Below are 17,418 nucleotides of genomic sequence, written 5' to 3'. Positions count from 1 at the left end.
ATGATGTCTTTGCTAAGTCAAGCTTACACTGCAACTATTTTTATGGTATGTAAGTCATGTATTGAAATATGTGTTACTGGTGGTAACAGGAGAAATAGCCTGTGGGGCTGTTTCACCAACCTGCTGTTTGTTGTCACGCTCTGAATAACCGTCACGTTACTCATCTGCCGCATCTCCGCTGCCTCTCCTGGATCCTGTTTCTCTCCTCCCACAGTGCACCTGTACAAGTGCGCGGCTCAGAGAGACAGCTGCGGCATGTGTCTGAAGGCGGAGAGGAAGTTCCAGTGCGGCTGGTGCAGCGGCGAGGGACGGTGCACCCTGCGGCACCACTGCCCTCCCACCAACCCCTACACCACCCGCTGGCTCAACCTGTCCAGCAAGAACGTCAAGTGCACCAACCCACGCATCACTGAGGTCAGGGGGCCCGTCCGCACACACACACACACGCACGCACGAACGCACGCACACACACACACACACACACCACCCAGTCAATGTAAAAAGATTTTACTGTATGTGGCTGATCCTGTAGGACACAAACATACAGACTAGTAACGTTATTGTTGTTTAGTTTTCCCTGGCTGTCTGTATGAGTTAGTTTCCCCTTCAGAGCACATTCAAGGGCAGTGGCGCTGACACGCACCGGGCTCGTCGGTGATATTCTGTTTTTAAGACTTGTCTCTTTGACAGCTGCCTACTGTTTGCAGCGGATGCCTACTTGTAGCGTTTCAAGCCTGTTGTCTTCCTGCAAGGTTATTCCATCCCTTTGAAGTAACTTTGGTACCAACAAATGGCAAACAAAACGAACTGCATAAAGCTACAGAACAAACACAAACAGGCTCTTTACTGGTGGAGCTGGTGTAGCGAGCAGAGGTACTGCGGAGGTGTGCTGTAAGTAAGTGTGCCGCCTCATTTGTTCTCCATCTACCCAGCAATGCTAATGTCACGACCTGGAAGTGCTTATTTGTGAGCCCATCGCTGGGCCTTTGGGTTTTTACTCCACCTACTGCAGTGGGCCCACAGGGGATCAGGCCAGAGGAACACCGTGTTTAATTAGCTGTGGTAACGCGCCAGTGCATGGTGGTTAACCCACCTGACCCCTCCACCTCCTCATTGATTCTTCTGGCCTCTCGCTCCTCTACCACATACTCACATCTAACTCTAGCCAATTAAAAAGTGGTGCTAACAACTTGGCTAATTGATTTGCTACTCTGTGAACAGATAAGCTGGAAAAGAAGAAGCAGAGGAGCGTTCCTGCTCGGCTGTGTTTCTGTCTCTCTCGATCGGTTTCTGTCTCGCCTGCCGCTCCTTCAGTCGCCCTTCTGCCCCCGAGCTTCTTTACTTTTCTTTACTGCTTTTCGTTGTATGCCATCCGTGGAGACGTACTTGCTCGCTGTCAGTCGGGGGAGAGACGGGGTTCACCCTGGTCAGGTCGCCAGTCCTTCACAGGGACACACGCGGAGAGAGACCAGACAGATGCATTTACAATTTACAATGTGTAGTGAACCTCATTGGATGTTTTAGAGAAAAGCTCACCACATTCTACATAAAAAGCAGAAACAGGGCCATCGCGACTCACGTCTGTTTACGACCAAACCAACTCCGTGTTGATTTACAGGCTTCACACGAGCGCACACTTCAGAGACGCACCGGCGTCTCTCGTCTTCATCGCCGCTCGTTTGCGCCGCGCCCCGACCCCCCCCTGGTTTCCCAGTGATTACAGTTTCTTTACGAAGCAGACGTCCCCCTGGTGGGCTGAATTTATTAATAAATTTGGTTTTGATTGTGTGCACCAAAGCCCCCTATCATGAGCTGATTTGTATACATACTAGCACATTAGTAGATGTGCCTACCACAAGATAGGCCTTTTGAATAATTAATGTTCCTATTAAGTGCCATGGTGCCTCCCACCATCGGCCCATTAATATTAAAGGCATGTAAGCCCCCGCTAACAGCAGAGGGAATGACATCAAATGAAGCTGGGAGTTGGCTGGGCGTATGAAAGGCAGCTCCTCACTTGGCTTTGGCTGTGGCTTCAGTGTGAGTTTACTGCACAGCAAAGAGGCTTCCCTGGCTCTCAGTGGCAGCCAGTGGAAAAAACCGAGACGTTGCCTCAGAAAGGAAATAAAAAAAGTGTGGGATTCCTGCCCCCGTCCCCTCATATAGCCTGTGCGAGCTGATTGTTGATGTTTTGTAGACCACGGGGATGGTGGGCCTGCCTGTCAGTATCAGAACAGTACTACTGATCCGTGGGCCTCAGAGAGCTGCCCAGCTCCGCGGTACTGTATGCGCGCTGCACTTCATTTAACCGCGAAGCAGAAGGTAGAGTGAAATGTCAAACATTAAAGCGTGTCTTCAGTGTTCGGCGTAATGCGCACAGGGCTCTCACACACACACGCACACACACACACACACACACACACACACACACACACACACACACACACACGGTATATCATCTGTATACTCACAGAGGAACTCGCCCTTTTAATCTTATCTCATGTTTTCTCTCTTCTCCTTCACCATAAACTCTTTTTTTTTTTACCCCAGCTCTGTATCTCTTGTCTGACTACAAGATGTTTAAGACCCCCGTAAAGTATTTAGGATGTATTTTGTTCGAGACTGAGTGAACTGTGGCGTTTAATCAAGACCATTAAAGACCGCTCACAATTAAACGTGACATGCTCGAATTAGTCTGAGCAGAGTCCAAAGACAAAGAGATTAGCTGAAAGCTCCTAAACTGAAACTGTATCAAGGGCTATTTAATTCTGGAAGGATAAAATACAGCCACAGAATGGAAACACATCCGCTGTCCTGTGCTTCACGTACCCCTGGTGTAATTCATGTGTATTTAAAAGGTTGAGAATAAAAAACAAACCGTAAAATTGCTGATATTGTGTATTTCAGCATAGAGGGGATAATTAAACATCATTACCCCGTGTGCTTGCTCAGCTACTGTACCACAGTTACAGGGGGCGTTGTTTGTTTAGCTGTGGCTGCATCAGCACCACCTTCCCCTCCGTTACTTCAGCTCACACCGCTTTGACGGACACGTTCACTGAAACCTCGCTGTTTTGCTCTAACTCAGATTCTCTTTCCTGTGAGGTTCCTCCTCGTGGATCAGAACGCCTCCGTTCTCATTTCAGGTCATGTCACGCCTCTTTAGCCTAATCTTTCTATGGCTGTTGCCAAATCCAGCAGGATGCGGCAGCAAGTGATCAATACTCCGATCTCCCAAACTGGAGAAAGATGGATTATGCCATAACCAGTGTTGGAGTGGGAGTGAGGATTGCGATGCGGAAGCTGACTGCTGACTGTTTACTGGGAATTACCCTCTATTGACACATCGGCAACGCCATGCGGGCAGCAGCTCTGCTCCTAAAAGGATTACACAGGGAGCATGGCACGGCAGCACCGTGTGTGTGTGTGTGGGGGGGGGGGGGGGCACGAGCGCGTCCTTTCCCTCTTCCTTTCGGAAAATCGCTGCGGTGAGACAAACAAGCAGGCCGGCGCTTGGAGGAGGAGCGGAACGTGTCACTTGGCCGGCGGGAGACGAGATGACGAAAGGCGGGAGGAAAAATGGAACAGGGACGCGAGGAGGAGGTCGCAGTCAAATATGAAGATCTCCCGTGCCCCCGTAGAGACTCCGGTAGGGCTCGGTTTATGGGCATCCCATAAGGAACGCAGACGCAGAGAGCATTGCTTCACTCAGTCCTCAGGACGGGATTGGCGAGGCTTTGATGTGGCGCTGCCTCCATGATCCACTGATGAATCGAGGCTCTATCTGCCAATGGGAGGCTTAGTCAAATGGGTTTCATGCATGGATTAGACTGTCTCCCTGTGTCTGGTCCACCACGGGAACGGCTCCGTTTCAGCCTCAAGGGGAGACAGAGGAGGTCTCCCAAGCTTTTAGCCGACCCATCTGCGATCCGGCGCTGCCGCCCTGTCACCATTCCCGCCTCACCTGTCATCCATCACGGCTGATAGGACTGAGCAGTGTGGCTTTTACACTCACTGCTGCTCATCCCGTGTTCCCCGCACTTCCCCGTATTCTAGTTTCATTTCTCCACTCTGCTGTTCACTCTCCTCTCTCTCGCACTCTCTCTCCCCCTCTCTCTCTCTCTCTCTCTCTCTCTCTCTCATTGTCTCCCGCCGCCCCTTCTCCTCTTCTCTCATCTTTCTCTCTGCTTCTCTCCCAGGCCCTCGCGTTGCTTATGTAACCATCACTAAGTCTACTCGAATAGCTGCTGCCACTGCCTGACATGGATATATTTAGCCATTGTGCCCCCCCCCATCCTCCCCACCCCCCTCTATACTCTGCATGCCCAAGCAGTGGTAAAAGATTCATGTATTCAGACCCCTCCGGCAGTGCAGTGACACACTTACTTTACATCCAGAGCAATTAATGTCCACTAAATCTAGATTACAATGCCGGCATCCCACAGGGAACCCGCATCGCAATAGTGGGCCGGGGTGCAGCGCTCCGAAGGGTTGGCGTCACGCGGCACTTTGTGCGACTGTCGGCCCTCGTCTTCTGCTCGCGCGGCCGGTAATAGCGTATCGATTGTTTACACAGCACCAGCAGCTCCACACAGCGAAGTGACAGTCGTCCCCACTAGTGCCCTCCTCTTCCTCAGTCTCTAAATAGTGGGTCAATCTACTTGGCTGGTCCTTTCGTAGCGCTCTCCTTTTCTCCCCTCCTCTCTTCCTCCTCCACCTCCTTCTCTTTTCCTCCTCGTGCTTAAAGGGCTGGACGGCGTCCAGAGCGGAGCCTCAACAGGGCCCTGCAGCACAGAAGGCACTGTGCCACTCTGTGCCAAGGTCATGCTGAGCAGCCATATTGTATTTTATGAGTAGGTGGTCTGCACTAAGTATTAATATGGCCCCTTGTTATAGTTGTAGAACAGCGGTAGACTCATCACGCTCTTGATGAAGGCTCTGATTTTTCTTTTTTTTTATTAGTGGTTTATTGTTGTACAGGCGCAGGGAGGAAATAGTTGCAGAAGTAAATGAGAAGATGAAACTTTGTGCCGTTGTGTGTGTTTGTGAAAGACCTACAAAGTGTGTGCAATTAGCTACCGTCGTGATGGTCGCTTGCTCTTGGCACAGTGACTCATGGCATGTTCTGACATTCAGTGGATGCAGGCATGGGGAGAGCTCTTAATTGCTTTTACAACCACCTGGACCGAAAGAGCATTTTTGCCCTTGAGCGTTCGAGGAAAACTGTGTCCACTCAGGAATCTACGATGGCGGAGAAAAAGCAACGCACACTTTTCTCCCTGTCGTTCAGGTGACGCCGACGGCCGGACCCCCGGAGGGAGGCACGCGGGTCACCATCCACGGAATGAACCTGGGTCTGGCCTTCGCCGACATGGTGGGCAACGTGGAGGTGGCGGGGGTGAGGTGCACGCCTGTGGAGGACGGCTACATCATCGCTGAGCAGTAAGTCACACAGAGAGCTTCATGCCTGATGTTCATGGACAACTGGAAAAAGCAACAATTGGACTTAGATGACTTAGATGATGACACTCTCATCACAAGGAGAGTGACATAGAGCTGCTTTTCTCTGGTGGAGGCTGGAGCATCACTGTTGCCGCCCTGCAGCACACTACCCCACTTCCCTCCCCGAAGCGCGGCCCATCATAAACAGTCCCACAACAGCTGTGTGTGTTTACTTCTGTTTGCCTCCCTAATTGTCCCGCGCTGCGCATACGTCGCGCTGAAGCCCGTGCCGCTCGCCCTGAACTAATGAAACGTGGCCCGTGCACCACCTCCCCCCGGCAGGACGCGCGCTCCTGTTTAGAGTAGAGGCCTTGCGGTGGTTTAAGCTCTTCAGGTGAGTCAGAACCCACAGGCAAATGTGTAAATATGCGATGTACTTAAGAGATGCTTTAACTTTTGCTGCCTCTAAGTGTTGGCTGTAAACCCATTATTGAGACCACAGCAGAAATATTCTAGTAATATTTTTAGGAAACACAAACTCTCCTCTCCCCACTGTCTTGAAGAGAGCAGTTTAAACTTCATAGCTGACACACATACAGTACACAGATCACACTCGTGACTCTCAGAGGAGCCTTTAACCCTAATTCTTCCTTTGGCCTATTTCTGCCCTCAGAGTGAGAGCGGCCCGGCGCTGCGCCTCCTGCGGCGCCGGTGCAGGTCGCGCGCCGCACACGTGGAGCAGCAGCGGCTCACCTGGCGGCTAATTTAATAAATAAATCATTGGGCCTGATGAGGTTTTGGCGTCACGCGAGAGGCACCGCAGCTCATGAATAGCAGTGATGTGATACAGTGCAGGACAGCTGTGGTTCTCAGCTCATTACTGGGCAGTTGTAATTAAGATTCACCATGTGCCGCTTGGCTGTAGGGGACAATTTGTCAGCAGCGCATTGATCTGACAGCACTTTTAATCCAGTTGGGGACAGGCCAGGGAATTCATTTATACGGCATGTAAAAAATAGACTGGATGAAATTAAAAAACTCACCTATGACCCCTTTAGTCTAACCTCTAAGAAATCGGGTGTCTTTGTGGTGGTTTTCGGAGCGGGTCTGTCACTCAGAGCATTTTGGGGTCATTGGCCTGAGGTTCATTATAACCGTCTGTATCTGACTGCGGCTGTTTATGTTTAGAGCTTTAACTGAATCATCCGGCCTCCTGTGATGGGCTGGACTGATGTGTCTAAGGTGCTAAATCTGCTATGACTTTGAAAGAAACGCGACAGCTGTGGTATTACGGAGGCTTCACGTCCATCTTTATTAATATTTGTAACATTTCCAATGAAAGCCTGGCATCTTACATGTGGAGCAGGCCTTAATGGCGGTTGAGGCCGCTCAGCTTCGAGAAGCAAGTTCCTGTTTGTCCGAGGCCCCGGCGAGATGAAAACATCAGCTCTGCCAGTGAATAAATCCTCCTTTAGCCGCTGTCTTTCACGTAGCTCATCCAGCAAAGCTCTTGCACAGTGCTGTGCTAACTCATCAGCGCTGCAGAAACAGTATGCCTGCCTCTCCAGTTCCCTCCCGCCTGCTTCCCCGCCGCATACTCTTTGATTGCTTCTCGTGCTTTTATTCCTCCCCGGTGCCAGCGATCGATGGGCGTCCTCGTTTTATGATGTCACCTGATGTGGTCACCTGCAGCGCCGGCTGACTCTTGATCACATGCTAAGGTAAAGCGCTATTGATCCTGCTGTGGGAATGACAGCGGACATATGGCACCGGCACAGCACCAGCACCAGCGCCGTCAGGTGTCTGGTGGTTGTCGGGGAATTTACTAGCGCTCCAGCTGGCGTTTGCTGGAGTGGTCTCGTTCGAAGGCGTCGCCGAGGGGGGTTCCCGTCGATGTCTGGATGTGTCCTGTAATGAAATGAGAAGAAGATTGCGTTCAGAGTGGCGGATAAATCGATATGAGGCAGAAAAGTATTTTGATGACTTTCTCTCTGTGTCTTCGATTAGGCATTGAGATGTACGGACAACTTTCCAGCCAAGTTACCTTTCAAAACAAAAGCGCTGCCTCCTTGTGAGAGCGAGCGCTCAGCCTCGTGGCGTCGCTCCTGATGGTGTGTGTGTCTCTTCTAGGATCGTGTGCGAGATGGATGCAGCTCCTAAAGACAGCGCGCCGGGTCCGGTCCAGCTGTGTGTCGGCGAGTGCAGGCCAGAGCTCACGGCTCGCTCCTCACAGCACTACTCCTTTGTGGTAAGAAGCATCACGCCTGTGAGTTTGTAGAACATCACTTACAAAAAGTACAAATTGTGTTGAAGTCAGCATTAGCAAAAAAAAACACCAAAATATGTAGTTAATTAAATGGAGTCAGTTAAATGTTGTAAACGGGTTGTTGATGGGCTGCAGGCACATAGTAATGTGTGCGTTGCCATGACAACCAACAGCCCACTAAAACTCAGCGTGCTCATTATTATTTTTTCACTGTAACATTCCTCTAATAACAGTTAGAGGATTTTAAAGGGCAGAATATCTGATCCTGACTTGTTGCAGATGGTTCCAGTCTCAAATCAAATCTCACAGATTTCTCCGCTGTGAGTGTTTTTCCTCTTCTCTGGTGTTACAAGCGAACATTTTCTGCCGGGCTGCGTTATGTAAGCTGAGCATTACCCAGTGGATGGCAAAAAGAATAATTTAGTCCAAGTTTTCCTGGAAGCATTTCTGCTTTTGTAATATGATGAGCTGCTTCTGTATTTTGGGGTATTGGTAGACTTAAAAGTTCTCTAGTAAGTATTAGCTGCGATAAATTTAAAACAGCTGATGGTTGCGGGTGATAAACACGACCTCCTCCCTCTGTCACCTGCTCTCTGCTCAGCCTGCAGCTAACACATAATCTGCCTCCCATTCGTTCCGAATCACACCTTCACAATTAGCACTCCCTTAGCAATTAGCAGCAGCTAGTAATTACTACCGTTGTTTTCGGAGGGCCTGATTTCGGCCGCATCCTGACGCTCACACACACTCTGGCTGACAGCGTCGAGTCCTGTCGGTGGGGATGCTCGGCCACTTTGTCTCACCGCTGTTCCAGCTGCTGCTCTGGGAGGCGGCGAAATTCCTCGGAGGATACGAGACAAAACACAGTATTGGCGCCGCTTGCGATTCCTCTGTAAAAAGAAGAGGGAGAACACTCCATCACAGAGACGCTTTTCCATTTTCCCGACTCCCCCGTGCCGCCGCCTGTTTCAGCCAGCACCGGCGGAGGAGCTGCCAACGGGGCAGCGCCGCCGACAGAGCGGGCATTTAGTGGTTTTTAAATTGTTTGTGTGCAAATGTGTGCGTGTGCTGTTGCACGCGTGTCTCTTTGTATGACAGCCTGTCTACTCGGATACTTCTCCATCTGCCTGTGTCGCTGTAAACACTGGTTATTTTTAGAAGCGTCTTTAAAAAGCTTCGCTCGTGCACGGTAGGAGGATCTCAGGGACTCCAGGAGCTCCAGGTTTGCATCCCTCGCTCCACTCCCATCGGCCCCGGCGACGTGAAGAGCCGTAATTTGCCGGGGACTTGTGATGATCCTATGTGTGAAACTTTCTAGCGGGTCTCCGTTTTGTTTTTGTGTGTTCTAACCTCACTCTCCTCATGTCTCTGTGCTGTAGACCCCGACAGTGACGGGCCTGTCCCCCAGCAGAGGCCCGGAGTCCGGGGGCACGAAGGTCACCATACTGGGCCAGAACCTGGACGCCGGCAGCAGCGTCAACGTTCAGTTTGGAAACCAGACGTGCGAGTTCTTCGGGTGAGAGGCTTTTCTTACGTTCCTCCAAGCCGTAAAATCGCTATTAGCTGCCCATAAATTTTAATTTGCTAAAACAGCCTGCGTGATTGAGCTTTCTGCCTGACCCGGACTACTCGGGGCTCTTTATTGCACATTAAGATGAGCGGGAAATGTTCATATTCAATAAAGTGCAAATGAAAGACATAACTTTGACTCCCAGGTTTAACGCAGACTCGCGTGTGAAAATAACTCACTTACAATGAATGTCAAAAGCAGTAGCCGTGGCTAAACTGAGTGTGGGACGAACTCAAAAGCAACAGGATCATTTTTCTGTTTTGTCATGTTTGCACTTCTTTTGCAGGATCTATATGTATTAGATTCTGATTTGCATTTTGCAGCATCCACACCATTTACAGCGTGCTGTTAGCATGTGCTGATATCAGGACTATGACTCGCTGTTTCTTTACTTTCCCTGAGCTGCTACATACATCACAGTCTGAATATATAAGATCCGTGCCAAACAGTGCCCCAAGACAAAGTACAGCAGCTTGTGTTCCCAGTGTTGTATAGATTATTCCTGTTAAATAAGACTCTATACTTCACCAAATTCTTGTGTTTCTCTCCTTGATATTACTGAGAAACCCCTCAGGGCAGAGCTTCTCTCTTCCCTCTGTCAGGAGCTTGTGTAAATCTTAGCAAGGTTTTGATGACCCTCTGCATCAAACCCTGCAATAACAGTCTCCATTCCTGTTCTTTATTATCCACCGCCTCTTCCTCGTTCTTTCTTTCTATCATTTTGTTCATTTGTTCTGACCCCCACGATTTTTAATTCACTTTCTTCCTAGCTCCCTCGACCCATCCCACCGTTCCTCTCTTTCCTCCTTTCCTTCTCCTTTCTGCTGTGTCTATTTTAACCCCCCCCCCCCCCCCCCCCCACAGTTGCCTGAATATGATGTTATAAGGTTGAGGAGTCTGGCCAGATTTAATGAGATATGGGGTTAATTGCTCGTTTGTGTTTCTCTACCATATTTCTGCCGTTGGAGAGAGAGGAAGATGGGCGGGAGTCATTACAGGCGTGACTCTGCTAATGAACTGGGACAAATTCAAAGGGAAGAGCGACAAACACGGAGCCACGAAAAGCCTTGGAGCACATATTCATTTACTAAGAAACTTGTCAACCTTTTCAAACTTATTTGTGTCAAATATATGAAGCAATCGAAATAACAAACAACAAAGATCAATGCTCAATAGAGAGAGCAAGCATCCTCGGGGCAATGCCTGAGGCCTGTCCAGCCTGTCTATTCATCAGAACACTTGTTTGTGGGTTCAGTTATCAACATGGGCAGATGTTGTCTGCACTGAGCTGATTCATGTTGCAATAATTCCATTCATGCTGGAGTTTGGTCATTTGCAGACGGACCATGACGGAGATAGTGTGCTACTCTGCGCCTTCTGTGTCCGGTGTCGGCCCAGTGCAGATCAGCGTGAGCGTGGATCACGCCCAGATCAGGGAGAGCCTCACCTTTGACTACATAGAGGACCCCACCATCCAGCGTATCGAGCCGGACTGGAGCATTGCAAGGTGAGGTCAAAAGGGTTCCACGGCCAGCACATGCTGTACTCGCATATGCATTCAGACTGTACACGGGGATTATTAGTTTGTCCACGTCCTGAGTAAACAGACAAGGCCAGCCAGTCCAGACCAGTGGCAATAAACACACTAGTCAATATTGCACTTTCAATTACTGTTCTGCTCTCTTCCAATTTGTCTGGGTCTGGGACTCCTCACACGCCGAAGAGGGTGGGCGCTGGTGAGACCGCGATGATCTTAAGCAGACAGTTGCACATGCAGCGTACACTACTAATTAAAAGGAGGAGAGGGATGTAGATGGAATAGCAGCTTAGCAGAACAATGTGCTATGAGAGGTGTGAATCCACAGCAGATGGCATGGACTTAGAGAGGAGTGGGGGGGATGCTGCAACAGAAGGGGGGGGGGGGGGGGGGGGGCACTTAAGCGAGACAGGGAGGATCTCGTGTTGGTTATGCTGTCGAATGCTGTCGTCAGACAGAGAGCAGAGCAGTTAGTCAGTGAGTGTGGTTTAATGAGCGCGTACTGTATAACCACCTCAGATCTATTATCGCACTAATATCTGCTCAGCATCTGGATTCAGATTGACACCTTCATATTGACAGGAGCAACAGCAAAGAAAGGGAGAGCAGCTGGGTAATGGAGGCCAAGGCCACCAGGGTTGAGCGGAGAGTTGGATTTGAACTTGTTTCTCTTCCTGTTGCTGTCCTTTTCCTGCAGCGGCCACACCCCTCTGGTGGTGACAGGGACCAACCTGGACGTGGTTCAGGAGCCCAGGATCCGAGTCAAGTACGCTGGCCGGGAGTCTGTCAATGTAAGAACCACACAGCTGGTGTTTTCGCTGCCCTTGAAAACAATATATAACACATACATTACACGTGCTGGATCATGTACACCCGCGATTTCCTGCTCGAAACTTGCAGTCTCAAGCAGTACTTTCATACAGAAATCCATGTTATGTTTAACAGTTTGTGTAAAAAAAGGCTTATCTTTCACAGCAGCCCCTACAGCTCTTCGTGCAGTACCTACTTAGGTTACACTTAAACTAGGTGGTCTCAAGCATCTAAATAATGCATCTGGCAGTGAGAGTGGTCTTCGTGCAGGATTTGATTAAGAGTTTACTCTGCTAATTTTCTCCAGGCCAAACCGTAGCTCTCCAACGCGGCTCCGGCCTGCCGGACCCTGTGCTGTTGTACTGTCACGCAACCTGAACAGCGTTTTAAACAAAAACTGAGATTCTCAGCATGTACAGTACAGCAGACACGTGCTCGGGAGCAGTGGAAGAGGCCGGAGGACAGTTTGGAGGAGGGGTGTGAGTGCGTCACAGGGGTGGGGTTGGAGGTGGGCAGCGATCGGGGCCAAGGAGCCTAATGTGCTTCAATAGAAGATTAACTGCGGTCAGAAGACTTTGGTCAGCATAAAGAGCCCTTGTATAATCAAAGTCTTGGCTGCGGGAAATCGTTACAAATTGCATTTGAGCCCCTGTCCTGGGGGCTCTTGTTTAATTAAGAGGATGGGATTTTCTCGGTGGTGTGGTGGGAGATGGGAGCGGACAGATGAATGGACTGAACGGAAACAGGAAGGATGCGGAGTGAATCGAAGGGGAGAGCAGGTAGAACAGTAGAGCTTTAGGATCAGAGTTCTGCCAAAGAATTTTACAGACAGTGCTAGCTATAAAAAAAACTAAAAGATCTGTGTCCGTAGAGGTGAAACACAGGTTGTCTAAATAAAGATACTCGGGTTCTGAAAAGATTAAACCAAATCTAAACAAGAGAGAGACGCCTGCCACCTCATTCATACTGTACGACATCCTTAATGTCTGGATTTAGACACACGTGTGTCCCAACATGCTTCTTCCCCCTCTGCGCCTCCAGCTGCCCCATCCCTGACATTAGCAGTCTAAAATTGGCTTTAAGTGTCTGACTTGCTTAGCGAACGGTCCTTTACTGGAAACTTTAACTCTGCCCTGGAGGCGTTTTTGCGCTACACTGTTTCCCTTTGTGAGTTGTGAAAGCTGAGTAATTATAAGAAGAGGCAGATATTTGCTGTTTTATGTTTAGAGGACAAAAACGAGACACTCCTGGATCTGGTGAAATGGGATTTAACTCTGTGTGTGTGTGTGTGTGTGTGTGTGTGTGTGTGTGTGTGTGTGTGTGTGTGTGTGTGTGTGTGTGTGTGTGTGTGTGTGTGTGTGTGTGTGTGTGTGTGTCCCATGTCACTTGTCTTGATTGCCCCCACAGCCACATAGAATGAATTTGTATTAAATGCTAAGGTTACAATTATCCATTCTTCATCCTATCTCTCCCCCCTTCTCCCCTCACCCCTTTTGTCACTGGAGGAAGGCAAACAGCAGAGCAGCCTATAGCAATAACAGCTGCTGTCTGTCAGCCAGCCTTCAAATGATCACCTGTCTCCGGCTAAATTGCTTCTCTTCTCTCCCTCCCTAGTGTCACCTGCGCGGATTTACAAAGAAAGTGGGGGAGAGAAAAAGACAATTTTCTTTGTGAAATGCTCTGTATCTGTCACCAGATTCTCAATTGAAACATTTATCATAATCTTGATTAAAGCTAAAAGGGTTATTTTCCAGCACCAGAACATTTCCCTGTCTCAGAGAGATTTCATCTGCCGCATTTGCCACGCTTAAGATGTCTGGAGTGTCAGGCTCGGCGCGGCAGGTGCATTTGCAGCCACTGCTTATCGCCCAAAGTGTTGAGCGTGGATGTGCTGTCTGATTGTCTGAGCACTAGAGGAGGCCGCCGATCAATGCCACAAGACACCATTATCGACTCTCAAAACATACAATTTACATGCATTTACATGGGAATTCACTATTTCACTGAGAGCAACTATTTGTGCGTCCGAAATGTGGAGGAGCAGCGCCGTTATTTTTACAGTAACATTTCTGTTGCTTCATAAGAGGGACGGGGATGTTTGGAATTAGTCCCACCCTGGTCGCGAGGCGTGTGGCAGACGATGTTTCCGTTTCAGCCTGTCACACATCTAAGAGGAACATTTAACTCTGTAGCGGCGCTCGCTCACATCCTCACAGACCTCGGGGATGAGTCACAGCCGAAATACGAATTAATGCCAGTTATTAACAAAGCACCGGAGCCGACAGGGAAACGGATACGGCGCTATCAAGCACAGTGACTGGCTCCTTAATGCTATCCACCAGGTGACCTTTGACTCTTTGATTCCTCGCTCCGCTCCCACGCACATCCCCGCAGCCCGTCCATCTCATCTGCACCCTCTGCCTCTGCCTTCCTCGCCGCTGCCCCGGCCAAAGACCTCGGAACGGTTGGGCGGGTGCGAGCAGCACAGTAGATCATGGTAATGTATTCGGCCAGAGGGGCTGGAGTTTTACTGCCTTAAAACACCCCGGCCCCATCCAACACTAGAGAAGGAAGACAGATGAGGCCGAGATTCCAATTATTTTCTCTATCTGTTGACCTCAACTCACTTTATCAATGCTGAACAATGTGTATCTGCTTCCTCCACATGGCCTGAAGGAGCAGATATAGTCTACTGCTGGATGCATTTGGCAGTGTCTCAACCCGTGTGTTGTGATGTGTTAGAGAAGAGCCGATAGAAATAATGTAAGGTATTTGGAAGTGCAGTAATCCTGCAGAACTTAAAATAAAATAACATGTTTGATATGTATTTATTAAAGTATTCTTAAATACAGTTACTGAATGAACCTAATACCCCACGTTTTTCAAATCCCGCGATGCCCCATTTTCCCATCGCTGTTTACTTTACTCATCGCTCTGGATTTACACACGTCACACTCGCCGCCTGCAACGTCCCACATGATCGCAGCAGTTTTCTATCTTGACGGGATTCGGCGAAGGAAAGGATTTATTAAGCGAGGACGGTTTAAGAGGGAAGAAAAAATACCCACAGTATCCGTTTCGGGCAGAGCAGATGGCAGTCGGAGCTGCAGTTGACTTGCAAATGCCTCGGCGTTCCAACGTGACAGTCACGAGGACGCTGCCGGAGCATCTGGGCCTGTCTGTGCGAAGTGTCGCCATGCCAACAGTAAGACAGCAGCTAAGCTTTGGTTGAACACTTCTACACTCTTAAACCTATCACCGTACACTGTAAGAAAGAGGCAATATTTAATTCTCTTATCAGGTAATTATGACATTAAAGCAGGGCTGCTCTATACTAGGTCTTTTTTATAGTCATGTTTTATATATATATACTGCAGATAATTCAAAATCTATTTAAAGTTTATGAGGTGTATTTGGCTTTCAGTGAAGTGTGAGCCAATGCATTGTGCAGTTTCTGTAAAATTTTCATCACTTCTTCCAGATTTTCATTGGCTAATGTGAAAGTATGCCAGGAGACATATCTGCTTGTGCTATCTATTTTTCAAAGGGCTTATCTCCCTGCTGTTGTTGCTGTAGTGCAGCTTGTAAAGTGGGAATTCTGAAGAATAATGTCACAAGACCAGGGAGCACGTCCACTGAGCATCCGCAGACAGGCGCATTCCTGTACGATGTCACCCTTTCATTGACCTCTAGGCAGCAGAGACTCAGTTAAAGTCAGTTCATTTTAGACAAAGGTTATTGTTTCATAAATTAAAAAAAATCATATAATATTAAAAGCATGAAACATTTTTATAATTCAGATTTTTTCAGCATGTTTGTTTGTGCATATGGGGCCACCTGCCCAAGGTGCATCCTGCCTCTCCGGTGTCCCATGACCCTTATAGGATAAGTGGTTCAGGGTAATGGATGGATGGATTTAATGCTCTGCGTGGCAGCCTTGTATGTCAAGTCTAATTAAGTCTATCGGAGAGTAAACCAAGTGAGGAGGCCTCCTCCTGCCTGCACAGACACACTCCCAGAGTTTGCCTCGCGCCGCGCTGGCAACGTACGATTGCCCACGCAGAATACGTTTGCATCGATCGCTCTGGCGCGCTCTGGTGCAGCAGACAACAGGTAGGAGGCGTGGTAGTCACTAGCATTTACCAGCTTTGATGATATTTACTCCTAATTAAGTTTCTTCCCCAGAGAGGGAGAGAGAGGGGGGGGGGAGTGAGAGGAGATAAAAACCTCTCTGAGCGGAGGGAGAGCTGTGCAGCAATCAATCCTGTCTCTGTCCGTTCCCTCCAGAGCTGAGTTGGGGAGGATGGATGGAGCGCGGGGCTCTCATCTGGGCAAACTGGAGAGAAGTAATAAAAGAGCCATAGCTCAGCCTCTACCTGAGGAGACGGAGGAGCGATGCCTCCATCCTTTGTGCTTGTTGTCCTCCGGTGTTTTCCAGTGAAGCAGAAGCAGCCATTTGTTTTCAGTTTTATGGAGGCCTCCCCTCCAGGAAAGATGGATTTAATGACAGACAATAAGTTCTTTTCTTTGAAAATAATGAGGGTTTTATATAGCAATTAATCGGCAGGCAGGCTCCCTGCAGGGATCGGGTTGATGCCCTCGTGTTTGAGTTAACATCACGTTATAAGTTATAACAAACGAGGCATTATATAAAATTGAAACATGATGTTTTGGAGCCGTAGTGAATGAAAACCTTAGCTTCTCCACGCAGCGGTTGACTGAAACCCGTTTATTGTTCCTTCGCAGCAAAGTAACATACAAGCGTTGTTCTTTCCAGGTGTGTAAGGTCCTGAACACCACCAGCATGAGCTGCTTCGCTCCCTCCCTCGTGGCAGAGTACCATCCGGGCCTGGACACCGTGAAGCACGCGGACGAGTTTGGCTTCATCTTCAACAACGTCCAGGCCCTTCTGGTTTACAACAACACCAACCTCCTGTACTATCCAAACCCTTACTTTGAGCCCCTCAGCACCACTGGCGTCCTGGAGCAGAAGCCAGGCTCACCCATTATCCTGAAGGTACAGCAAGCGTTCATCAGTGTGTATTCACCGTACAGTAAATCTATCCGTTTTATTCTCTGGCTTTAAAAAGCTTGGGTGAAGCTTTGAAAGACAGGGAATTAAGTGAGGAAAATACTTGAGTCCTGATTGCCAGCTGTTTCCACCGCTGTGAGATGTATCACCTGGTTTGATCTCAGTATGGGATCAGATTTGGCCCCAGCTGCGCCCAAACATCGGGATCTAATTTACGGCGTATTTAGGCGACATATTGGCTTTGCGGCTTTTTTAAAATGGTCTGATGTTTAATGAGCCGTGGGTTTGTGTGTCAGACGTCTTCTCCCAATTTCACACCCCTCTGTCAATCTCCACATGCCCACAGGGCAGAAACCTGGTCCCTCCGGCGTCGGGAGGGGTGAAGCTTAACTACACAGTCCTGATTGGAGAGACTCCCTGCTCCGTCACCGTGTCCGAGAGCCAGCTGCTGTGTGAGCCACCCAACCTCACCGGGCAGTACAAAGTCATGGTCAGTATGGGCGACGGTCCGTCCGCGCTCCTCAGCGCCTGTCCTGGTGCATCTCCCACTCTGTTTCCATCTGTCCCTGTATTTGGAGCCTCTTCTTCAGAACAGTTGGCCTCTAAACTCCATTATTCACGCTCTTGTCGTTGCGCGTTCGGCTGAACGAAGCAGGTCAAAGAGAGAACAGCGCCAGTGTGCTCCAGCTGTCAAAAGGTTCTGACAGAATCCGCCGCAATTATTTTTAGTTGCCTTCCTGCTTATTGAGTGCAGGACCCAG

At 49.2% G+C, this 17,418-nt stretch overlaps 1 protein-coding gene across 7 annotated transcripts in view; it reads left to right on the top strand.

The window, feature by feature from the left end:
- plxna2 (plexin A2) overlaps nt 1-17,418 on the top strand; it is a 182,234-nt gene that overhangs the window by 139,965 nt on the left and 24,851 nt on the right. For 6 of the 7 annotated variants that reach the window (XM_029157357.3, XM_055510096.1, XM_055510098.1 and 3 more), the window contains 8 exons: nt 215-414; nt 5,291-5,442; nt 7,573-7,690; nt 9,088-9,224; nt 10,618-10,785; nt 11,513-11,606; nt 16,403-16,642; nt 17,004-17,147. In XM_029157357.3, the coding sequence (XP_029013190.1) occupies nt 215-414; nt 5,291-5,442; nt 7,573-7,690; nt 9,088-9,224; nt 10,618-10,785; nt 11,513-11,606; nt 16,403-16,642; nt 17,004-17,147 (1,253 nt within the window). Of the gene's footprint in view, nt 1-214; nt 415-5,290; nt 5,443-7,572; nt 7,691-9,087; nt 9,225-10,617; nt 10,786-11,512; nt 11,607-13,239; nt 15,823-16,402; nt 16,643-17,003; nt 17,148-17,418 lie in introns of those variants that run through there. The other variant, XM_041071641.2, reaches the window with a different exon arrangement.

Source organism: Betta splendens, chromosome 7 (genome assembly GCF_900634795.4).
Source record: "Betta splendens chromosome 7, fBetSpl5.4, whole genome shotgun sequence".
Classification (NCBI taxonomy): Eukaryota; Metazoa; Chordata; class Actinopteri; order Anabantiformes; family Osphronemidae; genus Betta; species Betta splendens.
This window is presented reverse-complemented; position numbering and strand designations above follow the sequence as displayed.